The sequence below is a fragment of the Erpetoichthys calabaricus genome, chromosome 5 (genome assembly GCF_900747795.2).
Source record: "Erpetoichthys calabaricus chromosome 5, fErpCal1.3, whole genome shotgun sequence".
Lineage (NCBI taxonomy): Eukaryota > Metazoa > Chordata > Cladistia > Polypteriformes > Polypteridae > Erpetoichthys > Erpetoichthys calabaricus.
This window is the reverse complement of record NC_041398.2, coordinates 189,686,861-189,700,416: the sequence shown is the minus strand read 5'-3', so window position 1 is coordinate 189,700,416 and position 13,556 is coordinate 189,686,861. Positions and strand designations below refer to the sequence as shown.

Genomic DNA, 13,556 nt, shown 5'->3' with positions numbered 1-13,556 from the left:
ATAAGCTATATATTTTATAAAACAAGCTATGCTTTTCAAAACCTGGAATTTGCAATTTTAAAAATACTTTGTCTATGTTAAATGTGTAATTTGTTTATAGGTGAAAAAGCAAGGAGATATTTACATGATATTTTACATGTTATTCAAAGCATTAAAATAGTGCATCAGGTTGCCTCTAGGAAAAAAACAATAATGCTAAGCAAAAAAAAAATCATTTTATAAGGAGAAAACATAGGAAATTCCTTTTCAATCAGTGCAAAATCATTTAATGGGTTGCGGAGTGGTTCCATGGCTGTTGTTGTTTCTTATCAACTCAATAATAACAGTTTTGCTTCCTTCATCAGTCACTATCATGTGTCTGCCACAGTTTTCTTTGGGAATTCTTGTTTCCTCAAGCAATTCAGATATGTACAGTATACCATGTTAATTTGTAAATTGAAAATGACCTAGAGTTAAATTGTCATCTCATTCTGGGTTAGTATGCTATATATCTAATACTACTAGGATTGTCTGTGGCCTCCTACCACATTGTAATGAAAATGCACCTTTAAAAAAAAGAATGGGCTATCAGCTGATAATGCAGATTCAACTTTTTTTTCCTCCATTAACTTGCATGGAGAACTTTAAGGATCGCAGCCGTCATGGCCACACCCTAAGAATATCACCATTCCATTACAAGGCAAACACAAACATATACTGTACATACATGCACACATAGCAATTGCAACGTACCATCATTCATCAGCTTAACTATTTCTGTCAAGGATGAATAGTTATAAAATGATGAAAGAAGAACATGCAAGCTTAACACTAGAATCGAATATCAAATAAACACTTTCACAAAAGGAACAAGTATAACAAAACAAGTGCGCTTTTATTCAAGAATATAACTGCAGAAAAAGAACTTGCGTTAGGGTGCGACATTGACATGCCCTTAAAACGACCGCTTTGGTTGTAGAGCGGTAAGAAGTGCTGACTCGTAATCAAGATGTTCGTGATTCAATCTCGGATGCTTCTGTTTTGAGTAGTGAGCTGCTCTTATTCTTACTATTGTAGAATTAAAACACACATATTGATTTGAGTCTGTAACAGCCCGTGTAACTTTATGGTACTTGTAAAGTTTAGTGTTTTTTTTTTTTTTAATTCAGTTTTATTCTCTCAGTCACATTCATGCTCGCCCCAATCTGACACTGCTGTTTTCAAATAAAGACGAGCTATAGCAGAAGTGAACTCAGATGAGGACAGAAGCCCTCCCCGCAAGAAACATCTACTCACATATAAGAACAACGGAGCTGCACCAGGTGTAAAGGCGAAAGATGGCACCGTATGGATGCAGCAACAGGTCAGGTGTCATCCTGCCAATCAGTCTGCCCCACACCTGTCCTTCAAAGAAAAAGCACGGCTTACACAGCTTGCCAAGGTATCATACAAAATCCTGTTTATGATTATGTTTTGTGATGGTCTTTATATAAAAAAACATTTATATGTTACTTATATAAAAGCCAGGTCAAATGGTATTTACCTTGATTCATTTACTTATTTTCCTACAGCATAAAGTGACAAGTAGACTGCAGATCTTCCCCTGTTTGATCAACACGGGAATGCTTACAAAGTACATGTGTACTGAAGTGACATTAGCTGCAGGTGGAAGCTCCTGTCGCACCCTATGCAACTGTGTTTGATCTTATTCAGGAAAAGATCCCAGTCTCCCCACGGGAGAAACACTTTTCGAGACTAAGGTCAAAAAGCTTATGAAACCATTTCTGGACAAAGACAGAACCGTAACAACAGTTGCGTGGAGCTTCCACCTGCAGGTAAAGTCATGCAAGTTCTTTTTCTGCAGTTATATTCTTGAATAAAAGCGCACTTGTTTTGTTATATTTGTACCTTTTGTGAAAGTGTTTATTTGGTATTTGGACTTCAAAGGCTTGACACACTATACACTACTACATTTTGTCAATTATTACTAAAACATGAAAAAGGTCTCTGTTTTAACAATGTGTTTCCATAGATTGTTGTAGATGCGGAACACATGAAATGCATGTATTCCAAGTAACAAATTATTTACACTATACAACTCCAGGCAACTCACACGCATTTCAGGAACTAACAATTCATTTGACAACTCTGGTAGTAATTAACAGGACACCAAAGTACTGTTTCATGTAGACAGGTTAGGTGGAACAGCAATTCACTTCAGTTATAAATATGTGCATTGAATCTTCTAATACATAAGTATGAGTGAGAACAAAATGCTTAAATTTAGAAAGATCTACTGTACTTTGTAGCTATCACACAGTATTTCAGTACTTTTAGGGACTGATCACCACTAAATCTGTAATGTCCAGTCTGAAATTTTTATTCTTCGTCCATATTATAACCATTCATTATGTCAAAATTTGCCTTTTTAATATACATTTAGGGTTTCTGTACTGCTTGTCTGTATGTCTTTATATTTATTTTATACACATTAAGTGCACAGTAAGTGACAATCTGTATTTCTGTATTGTCATGCTAACACATGCTATACAAGCACAAAAATATCAGTAGTTAGTCAAATTGGTTTGTGCAGCTTTTAGACCACAGATGACAATGTATTTTTCAGAGTTTATAACAACAGAAGATTACATTTTTATAAAGGAATGGAAACAGATATTTGAGCATGTGAATCCGCACACACATTTTCCACATACACTAATAAAAATTTAAGTCACTCGACTCATTTCTAAAATCAGTAAGAGCTAAAGTGTGAGGAAATCAAGGTACTTAGAAAAATTCACATAAACACAGGGAGACACATGCAATTCCATACGGACATTGACTGGTCTAGGGGCTGCTTGCAGAAGCGCTAATCACCACACCACACTGCTACTCATTTCACCAAAAAATGAATTTGTTAATAGTAAATTAATTTAAATCTTTAGAACATCAAATCTATTTACATATGTAGAATATGTTTTCCTTTTTCTCCACTAGCTACATATCATCAACAGAATATATTTATTAATTTGTAAGTGTAAATGAAACAATTAACTCTTAACACTTTCAAAGACCCTATTAGTATCATATACCACACTAACTGAAAAACATATTTAGTGGTATTGCTTCGGACTTTGATTTGTCTTGGGGCTATACGCCATAATAAATATCAGATGAGCTTCATGACATTTTAAAATTTTGCACTGATTAATAAAAAGTTTTGTATTGATTGTTAGCAGTGTTTCTCTAAGCTGAGCATGGGATCCAACTTTCAAACAAAATGAAACTATAAAAAATTTAGTAAAAAAGTTAATGAAACCAAATCACATACTGAACCAATTTAAATAAGTTTAAAATAAAACTGCATTATATGAAAGTCTATGCTGTTGTTTCCTTGTCACTTTAACAATGTCTAAGCGTAAAGTTGAAGAGAGTTCAGGTAGTACAAGCATTTCAAGTCAGAGAATATTTTATCTGTGGCACCTCTACAAGATAACCACCTTTTTCCAAACTCTCAAACTTACACAGATTATAATGCTTGGAAAAATGATGGGATTAAATCATTTAGAGATTTGTATATAAATAATGTCTTTGTATGCTATGAACAATGACACTCTAAGTTTAGTTTCCCATCAACACACCTTTTCCACTGTCTCCAAATTAGAAAGAAACTTTGCTAAACAAAATCTGCCCAATTTTCCTTACCTCCCACCTATTTCTATTCCGGAAGAGATATTGATCAGACCTGACACAGAGCATTTCTATAATATATAAAAACCATTTTAAAGTCCCTTCTTTTTAAAGATCCCGAAGAACATTGGGAAAAGGATCTCCTACTCAATATTTCAGAAAAGGAGTGGAAGGCAGCCACGCACAGAATTCACTCTAGCTCCTTATTGCACAAAGCATTCAATTATTCAACTTCAACGACTCATTTTAAATTATTTGAGTTTTGTGATTAAAAGTTAATTGATATTGCTATATTAATAAGTTTCTAGTATTTTTTATGTAAAATAAGTAAGAAAGCATTATACACTTTTGCATGTCCATTAATAGATATCCATCCATCCATCTTCTAAGCTCGCTTTATTTAGAGTGGGATCGTGGGGAACCTGGAATCTATTCCCAGCAAGCACAGGACACAAGACAGGAATAATCCACACTCCTAAAAACACACACACACACACACACACACACACGAGCGCACACACACACACGTGCCAATTTAGCATTGCCAATCCACAAATTTTCAGTGCAATTTCCAACTTGCATACAAAATGAAGTTATGAACATCAGCAAGACAAGAACTTGATCATAACCTGAGGGACATCTGTATAATACATCCAAATGCCACCAAGAAACAGTACATTTTAATGAGTTTGAGACCTAACTCTAGATACAGTTACAGGCTCGATTATGGAGGTGAACCAATTACAAGATGAAATGCATCTATACCCTAACATTAGCAAATGATTTTGGAATTCACTCAGTGGAAGGGAGGTTTTGTGGCCTGGGAGAAAAAGAAGAAATTAGGAGGAAACTACTGAATCTATGAAGTGAGAAACCTGGGAAATCCAAGTAGAAAGTGAGAAAGACATACGCAGGTACGTGCACACGATAAAGAATTATACAAATGTTGTTCTCTGTGACTTTTCTGTATAATTATATTAGGCAAGTACAGTTTAAAGTATATTTGGGTATAAAGTGTTGTAAAACAAGTGAGCAAATAAATGAACATTTCCAGAACGTTCAGTGTGTAAATTCAGTATATTGCAGGCCTACCAATGACCAGCAAGGTAGATAACTAGGAAAAGTTACTAATAGACACTATGAAATTAAATATTTCATTGATTCATTGCATATCACTGTAATGTGCTTTGCTCTATAAAAACTGATTTTATTAAACAGCTTCAGTATTGCAAGATATTTAACCAATTTTTTTTTGACTCACTAATTTATAAAACAGAATGTGTCTTTTTTTTTTGAGATCCTCAATTAAAAGATTCACATTTTAAATAAAAGAACTAGGTTGGATGCCTTATGATTTCCCTAAGATATGAGGGCATACTGTACTCACAATCAGTACTATTGTTGGAATATTTACATAATGGTGTATGGAATTGTTATTTTGCAGTGTTTACATTCAGGTCTATTTCATAACACTGTTTTAAAAGTTCATGGGAATGACACCTTACCATGTAATATCCAGGTAATAACTTTTGAAGAAATTCTGCCTCTTTATGTTGAACTGTCTTGATAATGAACTCGTCATCACTGGTCACATAAAATAAGGAACCACTGGCACCTGGATTAGACAGCTCTATTAGAGGCTCATTACACACAGAATACTGAAAGGAAAAGAAGAAAACACATCATTAAACTAGAAGAATTTAATAAAGTAATACAAAAACCCTCTTACCAAGTGACCACTTAATTCTGTACACATTTCAAAACACAAGTGTATCAGAATTACAGAAAGTTAATACGGTTTTAATATTTGATCATTCTTTGCATTTCTGACATATTTTAAGACATAAAAAGTCCATCCTTTGGTTTCCAACTACAATGTATGATGTCAATATTGTAAAATTTAAAGAGGGAAATTTACCCACGTTCACTTCACATCTTATGCCAGTACTTTTTCCAGCCCTGGAAAATGTGTAGTCCTATTAAGGGACTTACTAAACGCATAAGTCTGCTTCAAAACATTCTAGTCAAATGAACCGCAATTGCTAAACCCATAATCAAACTGCAGTGGGATCTGCCCTCAGTATATTATAACTGAAATTTGAAACCAAATTAACCCTCACTGAAAACCTGCCTCACCAGTATTGAGTTGATGAGATTTGTATTCAGTAGTCCCTCACTGCAATGAATAAAGAAGGTTGCAATTTAACTGTGGCTTTGATAACCTGCGTTTCTTATGCCATATCAAGCATGTTTACCTCATGTTTGTTTCAACATTGCTGACCAAGAAATTCTTCCAATTCATTCCCATCTAGTTATCTACATGGGGAGGCTGCAGTAGTCATGGAAGACTACCACCATGACTGGAAATATCCAGCTCCAGATAGAGATGGTAATGTACTTAAAGACTGAACATCTAGATGTATCCTTACTCTGATGGATAAAATGGATTATGTAATTTATGTGGATGGCCCAGTGACATCTCCCTTATCTCAGCTAGGTTAGCTTTCTGAATGAAACTCAATATTCTGCATTCTAGTTGGCTGAGGAGAAGTAATATCTTTCTTGGACTAATGATAAGTACGTGTAACTTTGACCTGAATCATCATTACAAAGCAGATGAATTAAATTACTACATCTGCTATCCCTTCCCATTCACATTTCCAAAAAGTCAATTATCAATGTATATCCCTCACTTTGATACAAAGAATATTGTTCTCCTGAAGATGTAATAAACCTCAGAGGACACAGAAACACTGGGCTAATATAAACAATCTCCCAACACATTTCACAATATAAAGTCAAAACTGAAACTGATTCTTCATTTTGGAGCTACAAAAACCATCCATTTAAATGAAATTGTCTGGCACTCCAAACCATGTATCTAGCCACTAGCCTTCCACAGGAAAAAAAACATCTCCAGACAAAATCTCTGAAGAATAACTGAGAATCAAAACTTAAACCTTTAACCTTTTCAGAATGGATGATTTATGGAAAGATCTGAAGCACATAAAAAAATAGGAAAGCAGCAGCAAACAACAATATATACTCAAAGTTCACGAAACGCCTAAGCCGGAAAAGTCTAAATTGGCAGGCTAAATTCTATACCAAGTTCACAAACACTAATTGTATCTTGAGAATTTGGTGAGAAGTAAATGTTATTGTCTTCTAAAAGCTTTGGACAACACCTGAAACAAATAACCGCCCATATATACTTCAGGAATAACCTGAAAAAATTAAATATGCTATCTGATTCTAAGTGGTAAGATGCAACAATGCACACTTCCACAATGATAACAGTACACTCATTGGAAGAGTACTGGGCCCTGGTCTGTCACAACTTATCCCTTGTTCTCTTTCTCATTGCAAAGCTCAATACCATGCATATAATAACTAGAATACTTGTATCAGCATCTCTACCTTGGTTCCCTGTAAAGGCAAACAACACATACATCAGGCAACTTAAGGCAACTTTTAGATCCCAGTTCTTAAGTACCTGGTTTTAATTTTCTTTTGTATAGACATTGCATTATGTGGTGTGATAAATAAAATTTAAGATTACTTAAATGTGAATGGAGATAAAACATTTTTATTAAAGATTATGACTCCAAGATGTTTACAGTTTTATAACAATATCAAATGGATATCTAGTAAGGATTTAAAGTGCTAAATACAAAACGTTTTAGCCTCCAAGCCTGGCCCTTTTGGTTAAAAAAAAATATGTTTCAAAATAAGCTTCTATTTCACTCAGGATGTGGTAAAAATGTAACATCCTTTGTCTTGCCTTACTAATCAGATACTGGTTTTCCTTTTTTTTTATTTGTCTGCCACATATAGTTTTTGTGGCATAAAAAGTGTAAATAAGGATATTTATAATAAAGGTTTAATGTATCAACAGACTCTGGTATAGCCAAGTCATATATATTGTTCTAGTACATACATCCCATTTCCTCAAATGTCATGGTAACTTATATTGCTGCCTTCACTTTACACAACAACATTGTTACAATAACATTAGGATGCAGTCATTCATGGCAATACTGATCACCTGAAACCACAGTACCACAACAACAGAACATTTATGAATTTAATTAACATTTGGTCAACAGCATCTTTCAAATCATGTGAAAACTGCCATTTCACAAAAAAGATTAATTGTTGGTGCTGAGGATTTAGAGATTTGGAATTCTAGTTTCATTAAATGTAAGACAAAGTAAAAATAAGTCAAAATAAAGAGCACAAACAGGAGGATACCCCTTGTTGTTGTGTATGTATTCCTGGTTCTGTGCGAAGTATTTTATTCAGACACTGAGTTTTTAAGATTTTCCACCTAAAATTGTAGGGTGCACTAAATGTGGGGCAAAACAGGAGAACAGCGATTGGTAATGCGATTTTGTTTTTTCTAGGCTTCTGTAGATTTCTTCCCACATCCTAGAGATATGCATATTAAGTCGACTTGTGCTTTATGATTAAATGTGGGCCTACAGAGGTGTGTGATATGAAATGAACCACCGTCCTGTCTTGGGAAAGTTCTACCTATATCCAGTGCTCTGGCACCGATCCTATAATGATATAGCCATGTTTTAGAAAAAAAATTATGTGACATAAATTATGTGACAATATAAAATATATACAGTATTTATAACATTCTCAATTATCAAATTTATTCAAGGAACAAAAACATGGCATATTTTCCAAAGAAACAAAAAAGGGTACAATGCCTGGGATCTTTAAGTAAATTAGAATGACTTAATATGATTTTAAAAATGCCAAAACATAAACATGGTAGTGGGCTACTTCAAAAAGTCCAGAATAAATTAAAGCAATATAATAACTATAATGTCTTCTAGATGTTCTGAAAAGAACTAATAACTAAATACATTTATTTTTCTTTCTGGCATTCCATAGTCTATCTTAATCAGGAAAGTCTTTCCTAGGATGAGTGTGGCCATTCTTTAAAGCTTTTAATGATTATCTGACAATACTCTTGGGAACTTGAAACACTGAATATTTTTCAGTCCCTCTCAAAACCTATGCTTCTATTACAGAGTTGCATGGGTAGCTCCTTGACCTTTATTGCAATGTGTCTTGTCTCACATAAACTGTCAACTGAACCCTAACAGAGGTTAGTCTTTGTCTTAAACAACATTAGCCAAATTACTTAACAACAGGTAAATGATATTTAAAATCTACAAAGGTCTCATTTGAAACGTGGCTGTGCCCGAACTCAGTAACAGGTACAGAAAGGTGGCACCCAGTGTTCTAAGTTTGGAACATAAAGTTGAAAAATGTACAATAGAGTGAATACTTTTTAAAGGCACTGTACTGCTCACAACTCTAGTCAACTAAATGTTTAATTCAAACTGTATATATTAAATAAGATATAATGGGATGGGCTTTTGTTCCAGGTTTAATACAAGTGTCACATTTGGAAGTGGAAAAATTGGATAGTATTATCATAGTATAACCATACAGTGTTTTTAAGTGAATTATATTTAAGCACTAAATGAATGCTTCATAATATCGAATACACTTTTCATGCATTACTCTTTTAATCTGCACACCATTAATATACAGTAAAAGGCAATTTGTTTAGTCATCCAATAGCAATATATTTTGTCTTTTTTATTTATTCCACAAAAATTAGGAGCCAGGACATAATGAAGTAAAGCTGGCCTCGGGTGCGGCATCACTCTTGAAACAAGTCAATTCTCTAACTATGTTACTCTGTCCCTCGTGTCAAGATGCCATCTGTAGCAAAGGTATCCCACTCTTAACAAATGCACAATCACAGTTAGCCTACTGAAACCATTATGCTCTGTGGCTAATGTGAGGTCAAGATTCGGAGTCCAGAAAGGACTGATCTGTGATGGTTACAACTCAAACATGTTACAATGTTTTATAAAACACTTGTATAAAACAAATGTTGACTAGGAAGAATAAATAATAATGACAGTAATAAATTACACTGTAATTTGTTAAAATAAAAAGTTCTGTTTATATATATATATAGTAATCACCTTCCATAACTGTGGCCTTAGGATGGTAGTTTGATTTGTGTGCCTTAAATATCCTCGGAGCTAACTTGTCAGGAGATGCGGATTCTAATTTGGTTACTCATCATAAACTGGACAAAAATTGAGACACCAGGCAAATAATTATCCAGAAATTACCCTCCTAATGATTTTGATTAAATCAAACAGCATGCACCTTGTTTTGTCCAAGGATGGACTGGCCCACACCTGGTGCCAGGCCTGGGAATAAAGTTCATCTATGAGCTCCCATTCACCTGTTGACCCATGCAAACCAATTGATCTCAGTCTGAAAAACCCACGTGCATTCGCCATATAAGCTTAACAACTAGAACGTAAAGGATAAAGGTTGGGTGCAATGCCAGGCAAGGAACAGGCAAGAGTGGGACAGATCCAGACATACTAGACCTTGGCAATGGAAAATGGTTCTTGAAATGTGGATAATAACTTCTCTGGCAGGTAGGCACCTGTATCTCATGCATAGGTTTGGAAAATACATGCTAGATATAGCTAGACTCACATCTCTGCACAGAAGTAACTTTGGAACCAAACTTTTAAATCAAGTGTGCTTTCTCTACTATTCTGGAGTTGCTCTGCAGGTAGGTGAGAGTGCTCAAATAGAGCTGAATGGGTGGCAAGAGAAGAGACCAGTGCAAGAGAGGGCCAATTCAAGGAGACAATGGGACTCTTGTTGTGTATTCATTGAATGACTATTCAGAGTATTTGGCTTTTTTAGAAACATTTAGCATGAAACGGTGTCACCTAGAGACTCTTATAGAAGTAATCAGAGATTTTAACACTCAGATGGTGAATGATGGCAATATCTGCAGGGGCCATGATCGAGAAGACTTGGCTGGAAAATCTAATTTCAGATCTCCTTTTCATGATTTTGATGTACAGGATTATCAAGGCAAGACCTGGAAAGAGTATCCATTTTGGGAAACCAAGGGTTGCTTTTCTGCTAATCAGAGGAGTTCTGTGCTGGTTCTGGATTGTAAATGACAAACACTATCCTTGAACACAAGAATGTTCACAAGTTTACCTAGTACTAAAGTATCTTGGCTCAGATATCAGCAACCATCTTTGTAGTTTTTTGATCTGAGACCTTTGTTTTGGACAATTGGGTAAAGTGAGGTGCTGGGATTTAAGCTGATCACCACTTGATAGGCAGATGGTTCAGATAAATAAGAGTGCTTGCTGAACAGATATGGAAGACCCAAATGTGTAGTGAGGAAATGCTGACAAGGATTAACAGATACTGCTGTCTGGGATGAGTTTAGCTCATATGGCCAGGAGACAATAGTTTCCGTTAGGCTAAATGGACTCCGTTCAAGACTTGAATTTTGCTGGTGTGTGTTTTGATGGGAATGCTATGACCTGTTAATGAATACTAGCAATAAGTGAATCCATCCAATGGCTTTCATACCATCTGAAGAGAATGTTAAATATCTCAGCAATAGTGTAGACACACTGACAGCAAATGGGGACGTCATTTAGAGCTGAAAAGAGCACGTTGCTTAGTGGACACGTTCGCGTCAGAGGAACCAATGCCAGGATCTTTGATTAAGACAGGGTCCATCTCTGTGTCTGAAGGTGCAGCAGTGATTAAAGACAAGATCTGACTGGAAATACTGAAAGAACGGGATTTTGTGGGGCTGTTCAGACTAAAACACTTCTTCCGTGTTACATTAAAGATACGGACAATGCCGTTTCTTGAATGAACAAGAGAAAGTGAAAGGGTGCACCTGTGCTAAAATTACAGAGTGATCACATTCTCATCAGACTCCCTTGGAAAGTTTATGCCAGGGTACTAGAGCACACAATCCAACCAAAAGTTGATCCACAGGATCCTGGATTACATCCTTGCAGCAGATTAACAGCAGATCAACTCTTTACCATTGCACAGATATTTAAGAGAACAGAATTTGCCAATCATTTATATATGTGCTTTTTAGATTCAGAAAATGCTTATCACCACACCCCATAGTTTTGGGACTGCTGTTGCTTGCCGTTTGGTACCTGCATTTGTGCAGAAAGAGTGCTGCATTCACATACTTGTCATTAAATTGAGTATGTTGAATGTTTGTGCTGGACTATGTGGATGGTGCATCTTGTTTCCATTCTTGCTCATGATTTTTATGAACAGGATATCAAAGCTCAGACAAGGTTTGGACAGTGCCCAGTTTGGGAAATGTAGGTTACATCCACACTACTACATTTTTAAATGAAAACAATCCTTGACCACACTAGCATTTTCACACTGTTTAAGAACGTATCTCTGCCCACAATAAAATTACTTAAAACGCATAGGATTTTGCCATTCGCCTACACTGGGCATGTGTGCATTAGTGGTGTCCTGGAGAAGAAGTGTTCTCCATGATAGATATTCATTTGCAGCTTGCATTTACACACAGAGAACAGCAATGGAGAATATGAAAAACAAGAAACAGTCTGGACTGACAATGAGGTAGAATTGCCATCAATGGTAATGCACAAGTATAAGGCAAGCAAGGCAGCTGAGAAAACTTAACACAAACCAATCAAAGCATGATTAGTGTCTGCATTTTCAAAGATCTCTGTTCCCATCCATTTACAATGCAACATACTCAAAAGCACATGGCTCTGGAGAGAGTTTTCAAAAGTCTCCATAGATAGTGTAGATGAAAGACAAAAACAGAGATTAATGTCCGAGTTTTTAAATGAAAACATAGTAGTATGAATGTAACCTAAGGGTTGCAATTTTGTTATCTGCAGATAATGCTGTAATCTTGGCCTCAACAGACTGTTATTTACAGTCAGTATGTATCTGCATCTTCATCTATGGTCATGAGCTCTGTGTGGTGACTGAAGGAATGAAGTTGCAAGTACAAGCAGTTAAAATAAGGATCGTGGGCAAGCTTTCTTGGCTCACTCTCCACAATCATGTGAGGAGCTTAGTAATAAAGGAGGACTTTGGAGTCGCACCACTGCATCTCCATATCAAGAAGAGAAAACTAAGGTGGTTTTGACATGTAGCTACTATTCCCCCTGGCTCCTCCCTCAGATGATATACAAGGTATGGCATACAGGGAGACATGGGACATATCCAGTATATGCAAGAGGTGTTTCATATCTCTGCTGAACTGGGAGCATCTGCAGCAACATCTCACAAGGGAGCGAAGCGAGTGCATAAAACAAAACATTCAGCAGATGATGTTTTGCGCATTATCGCTGACCCGGACTCTGATTTTTCAGTATATGATTTTGTTGAGAGTGATCAGGAGATCGAGCAAGAGAGTGAGGAACAGGCATCAGCTGATCGGACACCAGCTGATGCCGCCCCAGCTGATTGCATTCGTGCAGACGATGCACCTACGGCAAGGTTCGTGTGGGAGGAATACCTAGACAATGATCTGTGGGAGCCAAACTGGCTACCGGACTTCACAAGGCGACACGGCTTGCTGTTGGACACGACAGATTACCAGCCGCTGGACTATTTCAGGCTGTCCTTTCTTGAGGCTGCTTTTCAGCTACTGTCAGATGAGACAAACAGGTACACAGAGCAATTGTTTGAATCACAGGCTGCTCTTGCACCACATTCTCATTTTTCAAAGTGGAAACCAACAACAAAAGACGAGATGAAGGGCTGTGTGGAATTACAAATAGAGATGGGACTAGATTGGCGATATAACTTCAGGGAGCATTGGTCCAAACGTACTTTGTCCCCTGGTGGCTTTGGGCAGGTTATGCCATCAAAAAGAGCAGTGCCAGACAGGCTGACTGAGCGTCACTCTCCTGCAACATATGAGGACAAAAAATACAAACCTGACTGTGTTGTGTGCAGCAACAGACAATTGAAAGGAGACACCAGTGCAACAC

The 13,556-nt window shown here is 36.4% G+C and overlaps 1 protein-coding gene across 5 annotated transcripts in view; it reads right to left on the bottom strand.

The window, feature by feature from the left end:
• The window catches only part of LOC114652120 (phosphatidylinositol 4-phosphate 5-kinase type-1 beta-like), a 181,504-nt gene that overhangs the window by 61,031 nt on the left and 106,917 nt on the right, over nt 1-13,556 (bottom strand). For all 5 annotated transcript variants that reach the window (XM_028802324.2, XM_051927787.1, XM_028802325.2 and 2 more), the window contains one exon: nt 5,175-5,327. In XM_028802324.2, coding sequence (XP_028658157.1) covers nt 5,175-5,327 — 153 coding nt within the window. The remainder of the gene's footprint in view (nt 1-5,174; nt 5,328-13,556) is intronic.